The sequence below is a fragment of the Neophocaena asiaeorientalis genome, unplaced genomic scaffold, assembly GCF_003031525.2.
Source record: "Neophocaena asiaeorientalis asiaeorientalis breed wild unplaced genomic scaffold, Neophocaena_asiaeorientalis_V1.1 scaffold138, whole genome shotgun sequence".
Taxonomy (NCBI): Eukaryota; Metazoa; Chordata; class Mammalia; order Artiodactyla; family Phocoenidae; genus Neophocaena; species Neophocaena asiaeorientalis.
The window spans coordinates 6,524,335-6,547,196 of NW_020172632.1; the positions used below are offsets into that span (position 1 = coordinate 6,524,335).

The 22,862-nt window shown below is 40.9% G+C and overlaps 1 protein-coding gene across 3 annotated transcripts in view; it reads left to right on the forward strand.

The window, feature by feature from the left end:
* The window catches only part of TCEANC2 (transcription elongation factor A N-terminal and central domain containing 2), a 39,913-nt gene that overhangs the window by 2,978 nt on the left and 14,073 nt on the right, over window positions 1–22,862 (forward strand). The window contains exons 1-3 of one of the 3 annotated variants that reach the window (XM_024739324.1): window positions 15–167; window positions 779–922; window positions 13,485–13,626. In XM_024739324.1, coding sequence (XP_024595092.1) covers window positions 821–922; window positions 13,485–13,626 — 244 coding nt within the window. In that variant the 5' untranslated portion in view covers window positions 15–167; window positions 779–820. The other 2 variants (XM_024739326.1, XM_024739325.1) reach the window with 2 other exon arrangements.

Genomic DNA, 22,862 nt, shown 5'->3' on the forward strand with positions numbered 1-22,862 from the left:
CCCCGCTGACGGCCGTTGGTGTTCTCCCGGCTAGCTGAGCCTCCGCTAACGAGAAACTGCAGCAGCGGAAGGAAGCGTCGTTTAGTTCTGACCCCCGAGGTCTAGGCTTGGGCCCTCAGAGGGTGCGTTCTGGAGAGGCCCAGCTGCTGACAGGGCTGCTATTCCTGGTGGGTCTCATCTCACATGACATCGTTGTTAGGCTTCCCCTTCCTGGGTTCCTGAGTGCTGAGGGCAGAGGAAGGTGGTGGTTCCCTTTGCTCTGGGATCAGAGCAGGACAGTCGTGGTTAGGGTCCTTTGACCACGGAGTAGTTCCTGGAGATGACTGGTTGCTGTGAGGACCCTGCTGAGATCTGGAGGAGGTTGTTGGTTATTGGTTACTAGGGGAACCCTTGGGGTTGTGGCTATGGTGCGGTAATTAAGACAGCTTCATTGAACCCGGGGGAACTCTCACCCTGCCACAACCCAACCTAAGTTGGAAGAGGCTTTAGAAGTCACCAGTTTCAACGCGTGGCCCAGTATTGGAAGCCCCTCTACAGTGTGCACTTCTGAAAGCTAGACACCTCCTAATTCAGGAAGTAGACCCATCATTGTATACAGTTTTCAGTTTTTAGGAAGATGTTTCTTTTTCAGGAGGAAATCTTTCTGTGAATTTCACCCAAGAGTCCTAATAATTCAGGAATGCTTCCAGAGTGTGTAGAACCCAATTGTGTCACTTTAGGGAACACACATCACAGAAGCTTTGATGACGTTTTAGAACCTGCCCTCTTTCTTGAGCAGAACACGGTGCAAACACGTGAAGGTAGTTGGAGTCCCCTAGCAATGGATAAATTCGTCCTTCGAACACCCAGAATCCAGAATAGTCCTCAGAAGAAAGCTCCTGGAGGAAAGATTTACAAGCAGGCCACGATTGAATCTCTGAAGGTGAGAGGGGATCTGGGAGTGGAGAAAATGTGCAAAGGACTTGATAGCCAAGAGGTCTGGAGGAGTTCTACTATAGAAGACCTATGAATTACTTATTTCTGTGCGTCCTCCCCAGAGTGTTCCTGACCACTCCAGGTTTGTTTCCGTCATACCTTGTTTATCAATTCCTGCACTACGTTACACTCTTCTAATTACTTTGGCTTTGTGGTATGTTTTGCTAGCTGGTAGGATAAGCCCCCTAAGTTATTCTTCTTTTGCAAAATTTTCTTGTCTATTAAATGGAATGTTAAAGTACCAAATATGGTTTTGTGTTCCCTGTACAAACTCAGTAAGATTGGGTGATGATACCATACCCTCATATCCTATTGACCAGAACCGTATCACATGGCCTTTACAGCGACAGCTGAGATTGGAAGAGAGACTGTTAAAATAGACTCTTTGCAACCTCAAACTGTCTGATTTCTGTTAGCAAGGAAGAAGCAAGGAATAGATACAGGATAGACAACCAACACTGAATCAATGGATATAAGTACCCAATTAGTGGTAATTATTACTTCACTAAAAACAAACAAAAAACCGTTTGTAATTAGTTCCCTTTGTCTTCTTGAACCTCTCCTCCTACATTACTGACTTTTTCTTTTCGGTTCCCTTTATTGCTTCCTATTTTCTCAACTAGACTACTAATGTTTGTGCTCCCCAGAGCTTTGTCACATTTTATGTGTTTGGCCAGGGTGATCTTATTCATCTTAAGGCTTCCCATGCTGCTGACTGCCAAACTTGCACCTCTAGACTAGATCTCTGAAGGTGAGAGTGAGATCTGGGGCTAGAGAAAATGTACGAAGGACTGTGATAACAAGGTGGCCTCCTGAGTACTTGACTGATATACTCAGTTGGATTTCTCTTCTAGATGTGCCACAGGCTTACCAGACCCAGATTAGAAAGCAGTAAAGGGGAGTATAAACAAAAGCTCTGGGTTCTAGGCCCTACTGTGCAGCTGTGTGATCTTTAGTAAGTCATTTCCTTCTCTGGGATCTCACTTTGTCCTCATCTAGAAAAGGTAGTGTTTGACCTATAGCAGTGTTTCTTCAAAGGAACACTGTTGTCCTTTGGGGCAAGATAATTGTTCATCATTTGGAACTGTCCTGTGAGTTGCACAAAATTTAACATCCCTGGCACTCAGACAGTAAATGTCAGTAGCAATGTCCCATTGTGATGACCAAAAATGCCCTACATATTTACAAGTACCCCTTGGTTGAGACCTACTGAGCTCTAGATGGTCTTTAAAATCTCTCCTAGTTTTGCAGTTTTGTGACTTCCTGGAACACATTCAAGGTTTTCAACTGTTTGTCAGGGTATCCGTGGATAACTGTACACAGTATTGATTCTCAGTGAGGGATGGTGGTGGGCAGGATTGTGATGTCAGACTGTCTGGAAGAAAAAGAGGATGGTAGTAATTGAACTACATGTACACTCACATACAAATACCCAGATTCTAATATACCTTCACCTGACCCTTCTGCCCTTTGTGTCCCCACGTGGGCCCCAGTTGAGAATCACTGTGTGTGATGATGAGAATGAGCCAAGTGAAGATTATGGAATCAGAATAAACAATAGGCATATGGAATAACATTCTCTTTAAATGCAATAGTTTTTCTTCCAAACCTGTTTTTTATTCTCCTGTATTTATTTTATATCCATATACCAAGAAACTGGGACTAGAAACTTAGAAATGATCCTTAATTCTTCTCTCTTATATCTAGTTTTCAATTCTGTCTCCTAAAAATCCTTTTTTGCCCTTAACGTCTCCCACTTTAAATTCAAAATCTTGTTGAGGGCTTCCCTGGTGGCGCAGTGGTTAAGAATGCGCCTGCCAATGCAGGGGACATGGGTTCGAGCCCTGGTCCGGGAAGGTCCCGCATGTCGCGGAGCAACTAAGCCTGTGCGCCACAACTACTGAGCCTGCGCTCTAGAGCCTGCGAGCCACAACTACTGAAGCCCGCACACCTAGAGCCTGTGCTCCGCAACAAGAGAAGCCACAGCAATGAGCAGCCCACGCACCGCAACCAAGAGTAGCCCCCGCTTGCCTCAACTAGAGGAAGCCCTTGTGCAGCAACAAAGACCCAACTCAGCCAAAAATAAATAAGTAAATTTATTAAAAAAAATATTGTTGAATTTAGATCAGTGCCATGGTCTGTTAACTTGTCTCCGTGCCCTTGGCATCCCCTGTCATTCCAGCCTCCACACTTACGCCAGAGAAATAAGTCTTTAAAAAAAAAAAGAAAATCTACTCAGGTCACCTCCCTGCCTGAGGAAACCACTTCCCTTAGTGGTTTCAAATTACCTTTTGATAAAGACATTTCTTTACGTGGTACCCAAGGCCCTCTTGTGACCTGGTACCTGCTTGCCCTGCTGCTCTTCTTATTTACATTCCATCCAGTGTCAACCACTCACAAGTTCCCAAAGATGTTGTGTTCTGTCATACCTCTGTACCTTTGCTTATGCTGTCCTGTTTGCCTTGAACGGCTTTTTTTCTCTTGTCTTGGAGGCAATATAGTATAGTAATTAAGAACACAGACTCAAGCCAAACTACCTGTGTTAAAATCCTGGCTCTGCCACTTAAACTACCTGTGTGACCTTGGACAAGTTAACGTCTCTGTGTCTTTCCTCATCTATAAAATGGGATTAATAATAATATCTATTTTATAAGGTAGTTATGAAGTTTGAGTGAGTCGATGTATGTAAAGTGCTTGGAACAGAGCCTGGCACATACTAAATACTATGTAAGTGTTTGCTGTTATCAGCTACTTTATGAAATCCTTTGTTCCCATGATCTAGTCAAGAGTTTCCTCTGCTATAAGGTCTTTCCTAACCACTCTCTGTCCCCCAGATACAGAGCCAATCTAATCTCTCCCTTCTCTAAGCCATCCCTATATCTTTACATGCCTCTACCATCGCACTTACTTGTGCTATATAATAAGTGTTTCTTTACATGACTGTGTCCCGCTACACTCTCAGCTTCTTGAAAGACTATGTCTTATTGGTTTTGTGGCCCCAGTAGCTGGCATGGGGCTTGGCATATAGAAGACCATGGTGCATTTTTCTGAATGACGAAATGGTTAGTTTTTTGGTTTTTGTTTTTGGCTGCACCCTGCGGCATGCTGAATGACCGAATGAATTAAACTCTAAAAGCCTTGGCATGGCATATGAGACCCTTTCTATTCTGTTCTGTCTGAGGTGCCATCTCACCTCATCTCTTATAGCTCCCCATTCATGGGAATGCATTCCAGCCACACCCCATTTCCTGCTCTTCTCTATCTAAGCTATTCTCTTTCATGTCTCCAGGGCTTTGACTTGATGTTGGTCCCCTTTCCTGCATCTTTTACAGAATGAATTCCTACCCATTTGTCATCCCGCTCAAGTGAATCTTAGATTGTTTCATGAGTACAGGGACCTTGGGCATTTCATTTACCTCTCCACCCTTGGACCTGTCACAGTGCTTGGCACATACTAAGTGGTCAATAAATATTTGTTAAATAAGTGAATGATGAAATGCTTCCTGGGTCCTTTGTGGGGTATTAATCTTTCCCTCTTTGAGACTCTCTTGGCACTTGGTTCAAATAACTGTTGTAGCACTTACCTTACTGTATTGTAATTATCTGATTACCTGTAGTTTCCCCAATCTATTATGAACTGTTAGGACTGGGACTGCAGTCTCTTATGTTCTGATTCTGCTTTAAGACCTAACACAGTGCCTGCTACATTGTATGTAAAAATTTATTGAATAAACAATAATCATTATTTGGGGATGCCCTTGCTGGGTCTGGATAGTAAGCTACTCTACAAATGTTACTGTGAAACAACTTTATGCTCAGTACTATGCTAGGTACTTTAGGGAACATAAGAAAAATTTAAGATAAAAGTATGAGCCTTAAAAAGAAAAAGAACCCACCCGCCAATACAGGGGACATGGGTTCGAGCCCTGGTCCGGGAAGATCCCACATGCCACGGAGCAACTAAGCCTGTGCACCACAACTACTGAAGCCAGCACGCTCTAGGGCCCGCGAGCCCCAACTACTGAGCCTGTGTGCTGCAACCACTGAAGCCTGTGTGCCTAGAGCCCGTGCTCCGCAACAAGAGAAGCCACCACAATGAGAAGCCTGCGTACCGCGATAAAGAGTAGCCCCCACTTGCTGCAACTAGAGAAAGCCCACATGCAGCAACAAACACCCAACGCAGACAAAAAAAAGAGTTAAGAGAGAAAAGAGCTCAGCATCTGTTTTAGTGGTCAGAGCACCTTAAAGAGATGGAAAGATTTGGCTAGGTAGAGGGAAGTAGCAACATACAACCATTCAGTAAGTGGTACTTGCTGTTCTCTTTCGCTTATGCATGCACACATGCTTACTTTCCCGTGTATACAGTGGCAAATTAAAAACAAGTTGAGTTAAATATGAATTCTAGAGAGTTAACTAGGTCCACGTTCTGCCAAGTGACTATTCCCACACACCACCATCATGTTTTAATGACAAGAATCTGCTGAATATTCAAGCCTCAATTTCCTCATCAGTAACATCAGAAATAATATTTAACCTGCAGGGTTGTTATGAGGGCTAAATAAATAAATGCATATTGAAAGGGCTAAGCATTGTGCCTGGCACACAATAAAAGCTAATAAGTAGTTCCCTCTTTTCTTGTATGGAAGAAAAGAGGCTGTGTAGTAAAACTAGAGATGAGAATGATGATGATAGTAATAATGATTCCTGCTTACATTTATTGAGCCCATTTCTGTGGGCCAGGCATTGTGCTAAGTGCTTTACATATATTAACTCTTTAAATTCTAATAATAGTTCTGTGAAATGGATGGTTTTATCATTTATATTTTACAGATGAAGAATCTAAGGCACAGAGAGATTAAGTAGCTTGTCCAAAGTTATGAAGCTTTCAGTGGCAGAACTGGGATTTGAACTAGAAAATCTGGTTCCACAGTCTGTGAACTAAAAAAAAGTGGAGGTTTCTGAATGCCAGCAGAGGAGGTATAAAAATCTTGGAATATTAGGACCATTGTACTTCTGTTATCAGCATATTACAAGTAATTTTGCCATAGCCTTATCACATTCAATAAAAGTGACACTCAATAAGCTCATGTGGTGTACATTTGAATAGTAAAGGTTAATTTGGTTAATCTCTTCTTTCTCCCTAAGGGAAAGTGATTTCTTCTGTTGGTTGCAATAGGAGATTTTTTTAAATGCAAAGATTCTGAAAAGATGCTAATTATTTTAGGTTCTGCACTTAAGAATGCTTTATAAATCTTTATATTCCCTTTGTAGGATTGACTAGCCAATATGTTGTCCCCTGCCCCCACCAGTGGAATGGTGCCCGTTTTATTGCTTATGAGCGAAGCATTTTCCTTAATTGGTTTTACCAAACCTGATATTCCAGCTATCCACAACTGTAAGACCAGATGGTATTTTGGAGAGCACCTTTTCTTTCTGGCAGTAACCATTCCACTACTCATTATAGCTTCCCCATTCATATTTTATTTCCACTTCCCTTTTTCCTCTAAATAATTCAGATAAGAACTTGCAGTATCCGTTTGGGGCCCCATATGTGGACAAAAATAGGGAAACATTCTTTGTATGTGTGTGGAATTCTCTGGAACGGGCTGCTATATTTTTCTATTTTTGCCCTAATATGTCAGATCTGAAGACTGTACTGTACTTAGTCCTTGAGGGTAGATATAACTTTGTTCAATTACATCTACTGCACACTGGGGATAGAGAGACAAGTAAGAAATTGTTCTGGCCCTCAAGTTGTTCATAGTCTAATGGAGAAGACAGCCTTGTAGATAACTATTTGCAGAAAGTACAGATGGGGCAATTGAAGCCTGTGCAGATTACAAACTCAAAAGGGAGTTTGGTCAGATGCGGTTGGAGAGAGGCAAGCAAGGCTTCATACAGGAGGTGATTCTTGAAGAGTCTTTCAAAATAAGTAGGTGTTATCATGTGGTTCAGGCAGAGAAAGAGCATCCGAGGCAGAGGATGTGAAATACTGTGGTTTGTTTAGGCAGCTTCAAATAGTTTGATGTATGTTGAGCCAACGGTGAGGCTGAAAAGGATGTCAGGAGCCAAGTCATGTTTGTTAAGACCTTTTATGCCATACTAAAGAGCTTAGGCTTCTGTAGTTCCATATGCTGGAATGATCTGATATGAAAACCCCAACCTCATTCCAGCCATGTAGAAATGCTCGATAAAAAGTCTCCTGTACAGGGACTTCCCTGGCAGTCCAGCAGTTAAGAGTCTGCTCTTCCACTACAGAGGGCGTGGGTTCCATCCCTGGTCGGGGAACTAAGATCCTGCATGCCGCATGGTGCGGCCAAAAACGAAAAAAAAAAAAAAAAAGTCTCCAATACAGAACTGAGCTTGAAAAGAAGAAAGAGAAACACTCAGGTGCCAGGAAGAAAGAGGAAATCCAAACCCAAAGCTGGAGATAACAGGCATACCTTGGAGATATTGCGGGTTCCGTTCTAGACCACTGCAATTATGCGATTTTTTTTTTTGGTTCCCAATGTATATAAAAGCTACGTTTCCACTATACTGTAATCTGTTAAGTGTACAATAGCATTATGTCTAAAAAAATGTACATACCTTAATTTAAAAATTGCTGAATAATTATTGCTAAATAATGCTAACCATCATCTGAGCCTTCAGTGAGTTGGAATCTTTTTGCTGGTGGAGGTTTTGCCTCGATGTTGATGGCTGCTGACTAATGAGGGTGGTGGTTGCTGAAGGTAGGGGTGGCTGTGACATTTTCTTAAAATACGACAATGAAGTTTGCTGCATCAATTGACCCTCCTTTCATGAATGATTTCTCTGTAGCGTGCAGTGCTGTTTGATAGCATTTTACTCACAGTAGAACTTCTTTCAAAATTGAAGTCAGTCCTACCAAACCCTGCTGCTGCTTTATCAACTAAGTTTATGTAATCCTTCATTGTCATTTCAACAATCTTCACAGCATCTTCACCAGCAGTAGATTCCATCTCAAGAAACCTCTTTCTCTGCTCATCCATAAGAAGTAACTCGTTATCTATTAAAGTTTAATCATGAGATTGCAGCAATTCAGTCATATCCTTAGGCTCCACTGCTAATTCTAGTTCTCTTGCACTTTCCACCACATCTACTGTTAATTCCTCCACTGAAGTCTAGAACCCCTCAAAGTCATCCATGAGGTTTGGAATCAGCTTCTTACAAACTCCAGTTAATGTTGATATTTTGACTTCTTGTGAATCATGAATGTTCTTAATTGCATCTAGAACGGTGAATTCTTTCCAGAAGATTTTCAATTTACTTTTCCATCAGAGGACCCAACTATCTATGGCAGCTATAGCCTTACAAAATGTATTTCTAATCTATTTCTAGATGCATGTATCCTAGAAATGTATTTCTAGGACTTGAGAGTCAAAATTACTCCTTGCAGCAGAATGGATGTTGTGTTAACAGGCATGAAAACAACATTAATCTCGTTGTACATCTCCATCAGAGCTCTTGAGTGACCAGGTGTATTGTCAATGAGCAGTGATATTTCTAAAGGAATCTTTTTTTGGAGTAATAAGTCTCGACAGAGGGCTTAAAATATTCAGTAAATCATGTTGTAAACAAATTTGCTGTCATCTAGGCTTTGTTGTTACATTTATAGAGCCCAGGCAGAGTAGATTTCGCATAATTATTAAGGGCCCTAGGATTTTCAAAATGGCAAATGAGCATTGGCTTGTACTTCAAGTTACCAGCTGCATTAGCTCCTAACAAAATCGTCAGCCAGTCCTTTGAAGCTTTGAAGCCAGGCATTGAAGTCCGAGATGTCATCGTCTTCCAGTATGAGGCTGTTTTGTCTACATTGAAAATCTGTTGTTTAGTGTAGCCACCTTCACTGATTATCTTAGATGGATCTTCTGGATTACTTGCTACAGCTTTTACTTAGGCACTTGCTGCTTCCTTGTACTTGTATGTTATAGAGACGGCTTCTTCCTGTAAACCTTATGAACCAACCTCTGCTAGCTTTAAACTTTTCTTCTGCAGTTTCCTCACCTCTCTCAGCCTTCATAGAATTGAAAAGAGTTAGGGCCTTGCTCTAGATTAGGCTTTGGCTTAAGGGAATGTTGTAGTTAGTTTTTTTGTTTTTTTTATGATTCTGATTTCTCTCCTCTCTTAACATAACAATTATACTTTTTTATTTTTTTTGAATTTTATTTTATTTATCTTTTTATACAGCAGGTTCTTATTAGTTATCCATTTTATACATATTAGTGTATATATGTCAATCCCAATCTCCCAATTCATCACACCATCACCCCCCCTCCCCGGGAATGTAGTTAGTTTGGTCTGTGCAGACCACTAAAACATTCTCATATAAGCAATAAGGCTGTTTTGCTTTCTTATCATTTGTGTGTTCACTGGAGTAGCACTTTTAATTTCCTTCAGGAACTTTTCCTTTGCATTTATGACTTGGCTAACTATTTGATGCAAGATGCCTAGCTTTTGGCCTGTCTCGGCTTTCAACATGCCTTCCTCACTAAGCTTAATCATTTCTAGCTTTTGATTTAAAGTGAGAGACGTGTTTCTCTTCCTTTCACTTAAACATTTAGAGGCCGTTGTAGGGCTATTAATTGACTTAATTTCAATATTGTTGTGTCTCAGGGAACAAGGAGGCCCAAGGAGAGGGAGAGAGATGGGGAAATGGCTGGTTGGTGTAACAGTCAGAATATTTATCAGTTAAGTTTGCTGTCTTGTATGGGCATGGTTTGTGGCACCCCAAAACAATTACAATAGTAACATCAAAGGTCACTGATCACAGATCATAACAAATATAATAATAATGGAAAAAGTTTGAAATGTTGCAGGAATTACCAAAATGTGACACAGAGACACAAAGTGAGCAAATGCTGTTGGAAAAACAGCATCTGTAGACTTGCTCTGCCACAAACCTTCAATTTGTTAAAAAAAAAAAAAAATGCAGTATCTGCAAAGTACAATAAAGTGAAGTGCAATAAAACAGGGTATGCTTGTATATAGTTCCATGCAAACCAGGTACAGAGTTTAGGGGCTGGGGTTTTAGGGCCAGTATGGGGACAGCAGGTAAGGCTTCAGGCCACATGAAGCTGGGAGTCAACACAGGGCTACTATGCTTTTGAAAAATGAACTAGAAAAATTCCATCCACCAGTCCAAGGAATCAGCGTGAAGATTGTATCATCTCAGGGTTTGAGTTCAAAAAGAGTTGACCATAATAAATTAGAACCTCACACTTATTACTATGTGTGTATATATATTTTTAACTTCGTGCTATCTGCAAAGCTGAAAAATTAACATGAAAACTGGCCCAGAACCAGGGAAATCCAAAGGCCTTGGCAAAGGCAAAGGTGAGATTTCCCTGTTAAGACACTTCACAACCTAGAGTACACAGGACTCCTGTGGAAAACAGTCTCCATTAAAGATGAATTCATGGTCAAAAATTACAAAACTCTACAATAAAATAAATTACCAGGAGGGAGGATGAGCAGGCAGATGTAAATAATAGAATTTCTACTCCAGGAAGCAGAGATAACAGTCTGAAAAGACCTTAAATATGTTTAAAATGTTCACAGGATAATGAAAGTAATAGAAATGATAAGAATAGGATAGTATGAAAAGAAAACAGGTAGATTTAGAGGAAAAAACAGAATTTATCCAATGAAAAAGCATATTTGTTGACAAAGAAACACATTGAACAGGTTAAAAGTAGGTAAGTCATAGCTACGGAGAGAAATGCTGAATTGAAAGCTAGATCTGAGGAAATCACTTAGAATGCATCCCACAGAAATAGAAATATGACAAGTTAAGAGACTTGAAGGACAGGCAGAGACCATGTATATTTCTAATAAGCGTTTCAGAAGGTAGAGACTTGTGAGGAGGATACTGGTATAGATTTCATTGAGTATCTTAAAAATTGTAAGGGCAAACACTAAAATGATAGAAATAGAATGTATAACTTCCAAACCATAAAAGAAAAAACAAGATTAAAGAAAACTCAGGCTGTTAAATAAAAGATAAGAAAAGAAAAAAGCAAAGAGAAAGTATGTCCAGTGTATCAGTAATCATAATAAATGCAAATGGATTAAACATGCCTATTAAAAGATAGAAACTCTCAGATTGGATAGGGGAGGAGGAGCAAAATAAAGCAGCCATAGGCTATTAAAGCATAATGACCCAGAAAAAAGTTGAAAGTAAAGGATGGAAGACATATGAATGTATAATAGGCAGGAGTTCATTGAAGCAATGTTTATAATAGGGAAAATGTGAGGGGGGAAAAAGTCCCTAAATATCCATTAGGGGACTAGATTTTAAAATTCTAAGACATTGTATATAAAAATAATGGAATAATATTCAATACTATTAAAACAGATCAACTGGGTTTATACGTATCAGTATGGATAAATCAAGAAATTATACTGAGTGAAAAAAGCAAGCTGCAGAATACTATATTTACACCTTCTTCCTACTGAAAACATCCCTTACCTGGCTTCATCGATTTATTTGTCATACCATTTAACACTGAAACTATTTTATATTGTAACGGATCATAAAAAAAGGCTCTGTCTCAATTTTGGCTAGGTCTCCTAAAGGCTGAGAACAAAGGAATAGCTATAAAATGGTGTTCCCAAATGTTATTCTAGACCATCTATACAGAACTTGTGAAGGCAGATAATGAAGACCAGTTTTGGAATCCTGAACCTATCACCTACCTTAGGCAATAAAGAAAGTTGAAGGTAAAAAAAAAAAAAGAATGTTGAAGGTAAAGAAAGAGAGGAGATAGAATTCCTTTGGATAAAGTGGGAGGGCTATGGTATTTTCACTTGGAGAACGTGACCTCAGTTCCTGGAGTTGGTGGACACAGAGACCAGACCTGTGCCTGGGAAAGTCTAAAAACAGGGTGGCAACTGATGCCACAAGAAGGAGAAGTGGCTGCTGTGGGAAAGCTGTTATGCACAGAGTTTTTCAGGGCAAAGATGTGGGCGTAGTGGAGAAAATGCTAACTGGCCTGGAGTTGAATTAAAGGAGCTCAGTTCACAAGGATCCTTGGAAGGGCAGTGGGACCCCTACAGAGAGAGTGGGTGAAGCAGTTGCCAGAAACTGGAGACTTAGGGTGGACCTCTAAGCAGCTGGCTGGAAGAGGCCTTGCTAGTGTTGTGGGAACTGCAGGTGAGATCTCAACCATGGGAGCTCTCCACGGAACCACAAAAACATCTCATGAATATCTGCCAAGTCTAGAGAGCACTGAAACCTGATGAGCGTAGCATCACAACCAAAAATAAGGCTTTTGCTTTCCCTTACTGCTTCTTTTTTTCCCAGTTTCAAACCTGGAAGGGCCAAAGACCAAAGCAAACAAGCAGATGGGGGAGGAGGAGAAGCAGAGGTGGGGAAATAGAGAAGTCCCCAGACATCCCCTTCTCCCACCACGGGCAGCTAGGCTAGACCCCAGCCAGGGAGGGAGTTGAGACTTTTTGGGTTGCTTTTTATTGAACTATCACATGCATGTAGAAAAGTAGACAAATATGTACGTCTTAACAGATTTTCACAGAGAGAACACACCTGTGTCACCAGTATCCAGATCGAGAAACAGGACATTTATCAGAGGCCCCTGTGCCCCTTCCCAGTCCCTACCCGGGCCTACCTCCCCAGGGTAATGTTGATAAAAGCAAGAAAAAAAATTTTTTTGTGCAATTATAAAAGCGACTTTATTTTTTTGTCTCCCAGTTTACTTAAAAAAAATTCTTAGTTGAAATAATTTCAAAACTACAGAAAAGTTGCAACACAGTACAAAGACCTTCCTCATCCCTTTCACCCAGATTCCTTAATTGTTAATATTTTACACTTAATGGAAAGATTCGTGTCAACTTTAAGATAGTGGTTTCTTCTAGAAACGGAAGGAAGGGAATGAAGGGCGAAGGGTGTAAGGAGACTTGAACTTTACAGTGTTTTATTATTTTATGTGTAATGGCAAAATGTTAACTTTTTTTCATTATAAATAGTGAGTTATTCTCTACCTTTTTATTTGTTTAAAGTTTTAAAAAATTCTTCAAACGAGAGGGTTTGAGTTTTACCATCTAGGAAGTAGGGAGCTGTTGAAGTGTGCTTTTTATTGTTGAAATAAATATGTCTTTATGACTTCTCTGCTCTCTGTCCTTGCCTATGAATTAAGATACTTAAGTGAGCTATAAGGTTGATTCACCTCAGCATCGTTTTTCTTTTCTTCCCCTCCTTACTGCCTCTCAGTGCTAAGTGCCCAGTGGTGTCTGACATGGTAAGATTAAAACTTGCACTTTTCCTAATAGATGTAACCCTCTTCCTGATTTGCAGTAAGCAGGAGCTGCTTTTAAGCAATTACCCATCATTTGGGGCCATCACATATATTGTGCTTTGGTTCAGGTCATAATCAATAATTCATATGTCAATAGGAGCCCCATTAGCTCAGGTGAAGGCAGATGTCTTTCTAATGAAAATGTTCCATTTTCCAAATGACTTTTCTTTTTCTCAGAGAGTTGTGGTTATAGAAGACATAAAAAGATGGAAAACTATGTTGGAGCTTCCTGATCAAACCAAAGAGAATCTAGTTGAAGCCTTACGAGAATTAAAGAAGAAAATACCCTCCAAGGAAGTGTTAAAATCAACAAGGATAGGTATGTTCCTTCCGAATTTTATAAGTGCTTATATTTTATCTCCTTCTTTCTCCTTTCCTCCCTCCCTCAGACATTATCTATCATATCAGTGCTTCTCAAACTATCTGTGGTAAGAGATCATTGTTTAAAAAATTCTCCATTGGTTGCAGACTAATACTCTTAAAATATAATAAAAATTACCAGAAAAATGAAATTAAAATATAAAAAATGTAAGCCCTACTTTTTAAAAAAATTATACTCAACAAATGTAGAAGTACTTTGTCAAAGTTTCAAATGCTTGCTTCAGTTTCTGTACTTACTGCATGAACTTGTAACTAGCATGATCTGTGGATAACGTTTTGAGTGTGCTTGATGCTTGGGTGTGCAAAAATGAAGAAGACATGATTTGTGACCTCAAGGAACTTAGGGTTTGGTGGAGAAACAAGCAGGTAGACAAATGGGAGTAGTAAAATAGTATAGGTTAAAAATAAAAGCCTATAAATACTGTCCATGGTACCATTCTGATCTGTACAAGGTATATGCTGGCACAGAGGACAGAGTAGTCTTACATCTGGGGAATTCAGAAAAGGCTCCATAGAAGAGGCGACATTTCACTTAAATCTTGGCTTTTCCATCTTGAGTAGAAATAACTTCCAAAGCATGGTTTGTAAAAACACAATAATAGCAACATTTGCTGCTACATCATTTATTACAGCATTGGAGATATTTTAAGAGGTAAGTCAGGAACTGCGTTGAATTACCATTTTAGTACAGTACACAACTGTGAATAATATGCGAGGGAGGGCCAACATGTGTTCCTCAAGCTGCTCCCAAGTCCCCGGGGAGTCCAGGGTAGTCGTTCACAGCTGCTGTTCTTGCCCTCACCAGTGCAGCCATTGCCTTCTCTGCCTCCCCTTGACCTCTTGTTCATGAGAAGCAGGAAAGAAAGCAGCTTCAGACTGGCGCTAACAGCTGGCAAGAGCTGTGTGAAATTCCCCAGAGGTTCCCCCAAGAGTCTTGAGAGTTGCACCCCTGTAATATAAACCAGAATCTGAGAAAATTAGATGCTTAAAGAACATAAAACCCTATCATTATAGCCAAGGAGAGTCTCCCATCTGCTGCTAGATTTTCACTTTATGGGTTGTGGTCACTAGAGGGCAATAAGACCATTCATATGAGCAGATAAGGTATTTCCACCAGTAGAGGGTACTAGTGGTTAATATTTTATGACATGTATACATGTACATATGTGTATGTATATGTTCATTTTAGGCACACCACAAATACCACTTACAATCAGATCTTAAATATCAGCATAATAGTCTGGAATTGTCCTACAAATACAGAACAGATGACAATTTTAAAAAAATCATTTCTATTTGTCCTTTGAGTACCATTGTGAATATGCTTTCAAGAAACGGTGTGTCTGATGTTCAGAGATTCCAATTCAAGAATCCTAATGAAACCACAACAAGGGGGTATAACTTAAGAGGAGCTGGAAACCATCCAACTTTTGAGTCTTGACCCTATCCCAGGCCTTGCCATAACCTGAGGTTGTGTGGAATATACGGGTTCCTTGGTCAGTTGCTAGCCTGAAGATTCATTTGGATCATTGCCTGAGAATGTTTACATTCTTCCACCTTTAGCCTCCTGCCTGTCCCTATCCTGTGGGCTGTAAGGGACAAATATTTACTGAGTACCTTCTTTGTGCTAGGAACTATGCTGGCATAATGATGAAGGAGACAGATACTGTCCCACCTTTTTGGAGCCTGCAGTCTAATGGAAGGACAGGCAATTTAACAAGACTTTATCATACAATGCAATGAGTGCTCTGATGATGAGGAGGAGTTAGCCCAAGGAGTATATGTGTTGGGAGTAGAAAAGATGTTAAAGAATGTGTCAGGCCTGGGTATATCACGTGAGCTGTACAGAGGGCTGGAGGTGGGAGCGAACACGGTACACTGCAAAAACTAAAAGAAGTTTTGTGTACTTGAAATGTAATAAGCTGGAGACAGAGTCTGGACCAGATGGAGAAGACTCTTTGTTAGCCATTCAAAACTGTTTGGTCTTAGCATGCATATTAGTTACCTGTCCCTGTGTAAAAATTATGCCCAAATTTAGTAGCTTAAGTGTCTGTTATCTCACACAGGTTTTCTGAGGGTCAGGAATCAAGGAGCTGCTTATCTAGGTGCTTCTGGCTCGTGATCTCTTAAGAGGTTATAGTCAAACTGTTGGCTGGGACTGTAGTCATCTGAAAGCTTGACCAGGGCTTGAAGATCTGCTCCTAACTCCTCACTTATGGGATTGCTGGTAGAAGGCCTCGGTTTCTCATCACCTGGGCCTCCCCATAGGGCTGCTCATGACATGGTGGCTGACTTTCCCCAGAATAAGTGATCCGAGAGAGAATAACCGAGATGGAAACCATAGTGTCTTTTATCATCTAATCTTGGAAGTGACATACCATCACTTCTATTATATTCTGTTGATCACACAGACCAACCTGGGTACAGTTGGGAGACAACTACACAGGGGTTATGAATACAAAGAGGTGAGGATCATTGGGGGCTATCTTGTAGACAGGCTATCACAGCATGTATTTCTTTTAATTTAACCTAGATATATTCTACCTCCTGGACCTGCAGATTTATGTTCATTTGTAGAAGTTTTACAACCATTATCTCTTCAAAAGCACGTCTCCTTTATTCTCTCTATTTATTTGTTCTGGCATTCTACAATTAGAAATTTGTTAGATCTTTTATTTTCCATGCCCCTTAGCTCATATGTCTCCTTGTCTCTCAAAAAATTCTGGGCAGTTTCTTTAGTGTCCCACTATTGTGGGACATCCAAGAGGAAATGTCCAACAGAATGTTGGATGTACAAGGCTAAAGCTAAGGAGGGACAGTAAATATATACTTGAGAGTCATCATCAGCATATAGTTAGAAACTGAGGCAGTTGCCTGGGGAGAGTATGTAGGAAAAGCAAAGAGCCAAGTCCCAAATCCTGAAGCACATCAATATATGAGGCTCACAGGAAATGGAGAAGGTGTGAGCAGGGAAATGGGAGAGAACGCTGTCATGGAATGGGAAGGAGGGCTTCTGAGAGGGGATTCGTCAGCAGTGTCCATCGTTGTCAAAGGGCCAAAGAAGCGAATTCTAAAAATTGCACGTTGGATTTTACAAAGTAAGGTCATTAATGATTTTGGTAAGGACAGTTTCAAAGGCAAGGTTAAGGGCAGAAGCTTGAGGAATGAGGAGGAGGTAAGGAAATGAGCTGTGAAAACAGACAACTCTTTCAAGAAGTTTGGTATTGAAAGGAAAGAGAGAGGTGGCAATATCAGAAAGGAATGTGGAATTGAAGAAAGTTATAATTTTTAAAATACGAAAGAACCTAACCTGTTGAGTGACAGGTTCGTAGGGAGACCTTATCAGGGAGAATGGACCAGACTTGGTAAGGATTGACTGTGGAGATGAGGATGCCATGATGCCTCTCATTTTGTTGTCACCCATACCCCCTTTACTGGCTCTTTCTTTCTACCTTCGGATACACTTAAATCTTCTCCTTTAATTGTCTGCCATCTTTTCCAGATACCTCGTTTCACTTCTTCCTTTTATAGCCAAATTCCTTTAAATATGATTAATAATCACAACTCCCATTTCTGCCCCTTCCCCTCCTTCATTAAATTATCTCCATGCTGGCTTCTCCCACAAACACTATTCTCTCTAAGGACACAAGAGATTTCATTCTATCCAAATCCAGTAGTCTTACCTCAGTTCTCATCTTCCCAGAACCGTGAACTTGAGACCATTGATTACTCTCTTTTCTGTCAATATGAATGATACTGAACTTGTTGCCAGTTCTTTATCTATTTTTTAAATGTTTATTTCCTTCAAGCCCTTATCTGAGTTTTAATTACTTATTTAATTATTTACTGAGTTATTTTTTGTTTACTGTACAGTAACTCTGTGCCAGCAAGGCCATGCAATATATTTTATTCACCAATGCATTTCAAGCATTAGTGTGGCATATAACAGATGCTCAGGATATGTTCATCAAATTAATGAACATGACAGGGTCAAACAAGATTTTCTCCATGGCGCTTTCTAGCTTTCTTTATTCCTGTTTCTCGCCTTTCTCTGTTTCGTCCATCTTTGTCTCCCGTCCTCTCACAGGAGGTACTTTTCCAGAAAGCTCAGACCTCAGTCTTTGGCTGCTGCTTTAGAGCACTTAGCCAGAGAGGCCATCCACTTCTCCAGATTAACTGAGGCCTTAATTCAGAAAACTCCTGGGTATGCGTCTCCTGTCCTGATCCATTTCTGAATCTTAGATTCTTAGAAATACTGTTCCAATTTACATTGCTACAGTTTTCTTAAAATCTTACTAATTTACTGGGTAAAAATAGCATCTTGTTTTCATTTGCTGTATAGAATGGATTGTTTTCTATTTGCTTATTGGCACTTTGTCCTTTTTTTGTGAATTGTGTTCTTTGTCCATTTACTGTTGAGATCTTATAGTTTTTGTTTTCTGTTTCTGAACTTTATAAATGTCAATGTCATAAACGTTTAAATCCATTTAGCTACCTCAGTTTATAAACAAGGAAATTCAGACTCAGAGAGATGAAGTGACTTATCCAGGGCCATGTAGTGAGTTAGCACCAGAGATGTAATGAGAATCCAGGTCTCTTGGGGCAGTGTTCTTTCTTGGTTAGCAGACTGCCATTGTGCCCTGAATCCCAGCCATATGTGCCTTAATTTTACTGGACCATCTCTATGGGTTCTGCCATCTGCTCAAGCTCACCTCTTTTAAATCAGAATTTAGTGCCTTTTCTTGTGTACTTCAAATGGGAGTTTTCTCCTAGTATTTTCATTTTAGTCAGTGTTTGCTCTGACATAAACTCTTTAGGTGCAAATGTCCAGCAGGCAGTTGGAGATGTAGGACTGAAGCTCAGATGAGAGACTAGACTAAAAATATGTATTTGGAAGACATTCGCCTGGAAGCATTTGCTTAAAATCACTTAAGTGGATGAATTCTCTGAGTAAAAGAAAAGATTAAAGGGCTGAAGGATTGAGCTGGGGAGAATATCCGTGGCAGGGAAATGGGAAGAGGAAGAGGAGCCGGTGAAGAGGCAAGAGTGTAATTAGAGAGAGGAAGAGAACCAGGGCTGTGCAGTGACACGCGGGCTAAGGAGGAGAGTGGTTTTTTTGTTTTGTTTTGTTTTGTTTTGTTTTTTGCGGTACGCGGGCCTCTTATTGCCGTGGCCTCTCCCGTTGCGGAGCACAGGCTCTGGATGCGCAAGCTCAGCGGCCATGGCTCACGGGCCCAGCCGCTCTGTGGCATGTGGGATCTTCCCGGACCGGGGCACGAACCCGTGTCCCCTGTATCGGCAGGCTGGCTCTCAACCACTGCACCACCAGGGAAGCCCAAGGAGAGTGTTTTGAGAGGCAGGGGAAGTGAGTAACCTCACTGTTCTCAAGTGGTCTGGGAAGTTGAGGGCCAGCTGGGCAAAAGCCTTTGGATTTAGCACCTAATGGGGCCTCTGTGTCTGAATACCTTTATTATAAAGGAAACCAGTGGGCGGGGATATTAAGTAAATGGCTGATGAGGCAGTGGAGTTAGACCTTGCACTCAACCTGGTAGGCAGGCATGCCCCACTTCTGCAATACTGTAGGTATAAATATTCTGGGAGAAGTTTTAAGTCCATCATATTGATCTGATTTTCATTTATAATTGATTCACAACAAAAAACCTTGTACTTACAAAGTGCTTTCACATCTACGACTTCATTTGATCCATATAACAATTCTATAAGGTAAATATTATTATTTCTTCATTTTACAAATGAGAACACTGATTTCCTCATTTTACAAATGAGAACACTGAGGCTTAGAGAGTTTAAAGTAACTTGCCCCATGTCGGGAAACCAAATAATAAGCGACAAAGCTAAGGTGGACTTATGCCATGTCATGCCACCTCCTGAAACCCAAAGATGCACCTTTGTCCACGGCAAGCTCTTACTTGTCCTTTAAGACCCAGATGAAACATGATCATCTTGGTGAAGCAAAAAGTGTTTGTTGAATGAATAAATGAGTTAGTGAGTGAGTGAATGAATGGGTTTGTGATTTGACTTGCCCAAGTTCATGGGATAAGTTAGTGGCAAGGAACTTTCAAATGGCCTTCTGTTCTTAAGTTGTCCCATAGATTCAGCAATCCTGAACTGCTGATAAGCTCCTGTGTTCATTATCTGTGAATAGTGCCATAACAAATCGCCAGAAAATTAGTGGTTTAAAAAGCACAGATTTATTATCTTACATTTCTATAGGTTAGAAGTTCAGTACAGGTCTCAGTGAGCTAAAATCAGGGTGTTGGCAGGGCTACATTCCTTTCTGGAGACTCTAGGGGAGAATCTGTTTCCTTGCCTTTTCCAGTTTCTAGAAGCCACCTGCATTCTGTGGCTTGTGATTCTCTTCCTCCATCTCCAGAGCTGGCAATGGTGCGTTGAATTCTTTTCACACCTCATCTCTCTGACCCACTCTTCTGTCTCTTCTGCCTTTAAGGACTCATGTGATTAGATTGGGCTCGCCTAGGTAATCCAGGCTCATCTCTCCATCTCGGGGTCCTTAACCTGAATCACATCTGCAAAGTCCCTTTTTCCATGTAAGGTAACATATTCAGAGGTTCTGAGGATTAGGGCATGGATGTCTTTGGGGACTATTATTTTGCCCACCACAGCCCTTCAATTACTCTGTGCTCTTTCAGGTTCTATGCTCTTATTCACTCTACTGCTTGTCAAGACTCTGGACGAGAATTGCCTCTTTCATGGTATTCCCTGGCCCATTTGCCAGCCAAATTGACTCCTCTGTCCTTTTGGCCCTTGGTTTCCCCCTTCAATACTATCTTAGGACCTGTAACACTTTGGTGCACTGTTTTTGTTTAGGTGTCTTCTCCTGTGCTTAGACCTACCTGGAGCTCCTTGAGTAAAGGGCTGTGTCTTGTTCAACATTCTATCCCAAAGTCTAGCACAGGGCCTGGTACTTACTAAGTATTTGATAATGTTTGTTAAATGAGCAAAAGACCGCTTCCTGCAGGGAATTTGTCTTAATGTGCTGGGATGCAGAAGCCCCGAACTCTTAAACCCAAGGGACTTGACCTAGATCATAAGACCAGCCAGTGGCACTGCTTGCTTTAACATAAACTTCATGGAGCAAATAATGACTTTTTGCAGATCATTAACTTCCTCGATGTAGCTACTGACCAACTTGTGACCTTGGGGAAAGGTCATGGAGCCTCATTTTTTCCATCTGGATCAGGAGGAGGTAGGACTGTATGATCACTGGAGGCAACAGTATAGGGTTAATACTTGAGCTCTGCAGCCAAACTGCCTGCATTTGAAACTTGTCCCTGCTTCTTACTTGCCATGTCCTGCACAAGTTTCTTAACCTTTTAGTTCCTTAGTTCTTTACCTGTTAAACGGGGAATCATTATAGCACCTCATAGGGTTGTTCTGAGAATTCATTGACTTAAATGTAAAGCATTCAGTGCAGTGGCTAACTGTCATTATTGTTATCGTGAAATTCCCTTTTTCATTTAAAGTTTGTCATTCTGTCTTGTTTTTTATAGAAGAGGGTTCCCTAGGCCTCCTCTCTCCTCTTTTCCTGCCCCAGACTCAGTACCTTCCCTGCTGTTACTCTTCCTTCTGTCACCCTCTTGCTTGCAAAGCTTGCATCCCCCAGGTCTCCTCATAGCCCCTGCCCTTCTTGGGGTGGTTTCCCTGGTGCTGGGAGAGCCTCCTGACCAGTCCAGGTGGGGCTCCTGTGGGAGTATCTGTGAGGTGTACTGCCCCCTGCAGGCCAAGAGTAGTGATTCCTTTGCCCTGGCCCGAGAGTCAAAGACTTCTGCCCTTTGGCTCTTCTGATTTAGGAATATCAAGAAGGTGAACAACATTATCTTAACAGAACTTTATTGGACACTCTCTGTGTGCCAGTCCCTAATAACAGAGAAGGACAGGGTGTTGGGCCATTAAGTATGCAGGCTCTGGGGTCAGGCTGCTGTGCTCAGATCCTGGCTTCCATGCTTACTAGCCATGAAGCCCTGGGCAAGTTGCTTGGCTGAGCTTCTTTGTAAAAAGAGATATAATAGTATTTACTTCATTGTGTAATTATAAAAAATTAAATGATATAATTCCTATAAAATCTGGAGTAGTAAGCAGGAAGGGTTCTTAGCAATGGGTAAGAATTAGAAACTTTTCATTCAATTCTTTACAGTATAGTTCCATTATTTTGTTTGCAATTGTGTGATTTTCCCAATCCACTGCATCCATATTCAAATGTTAGTACAAAGCCAATTTGAAAGCCAAACGTAAACTTTTTTTTCTTTGTAATATAACTGTTTGATTCAGTTCAGCAAACATTTCTTGATTGTTTTGTGGTAAGGCACTATGCTGGGAGCTGGGAATATATCTTGGAGTAAGGAGTAAGGTATGGGGCTCTGCACCCAAGATGTTTACATCAAGTTTAGAGGGAAAAGTGGGCATTTAAACCTTCTAGGCAGAGGGAGCAGTGGGAGCTAAGTACAGAAATGTAAGAAGGCCAGACAGCCTGACCCTATCAAGGACATGCAAAGTGCTTTCTATGGCTAGAACTTAGCACCTGGAGGCCAAAGGGGTAGGAGGGCTGGGACTGAGGAGGTGAAGGAAAGAGAGAGATATGGTGAGAGGTATGGCCAAAGAGGTTCCAGGTCATCGAGGGCTTGAATCTGTACTTAGAAATTAATTTGAGGACAGAGGAGAGAACCATTGAAGGGCTTCTGGTAAGGGAATGATGTGATTAAATTGTGTTTTTAAAAGGTTAATTTGACTTTAATATAGAGGATGAATTGGAGAAGGCCACTCTGGGGACAAAGATTGATTAGTAAGTCATTGCAGTAGACCTGTGGAGAGGTGATGAGGACCTGAATCAGGGCAGCAGGGAGAATAAAGAGGGACGTGAGGAAAAGGAAAAGATGCAAGAAATGTTAAGGAGCCTAGGGACTTCCCTGGTGGTCCAGTGGTTAAGGCTTCATCTTCCAATGCAGGGGGTGCATTAGCTCCCCCACCTCTTTGATCCCTGGTGGGGGAGCTAAGATCCCACATGACTTGGGGCCAAAAAACCAAAACATGAAACAGAAGCAATATTGTAACAAAGTCAATAAAGACTTTAAAAATGGTCTACATCAAAAAAAAAAAATCTTAAAAAAAAATGTTAAGTAGCCTAAAATAATGGGT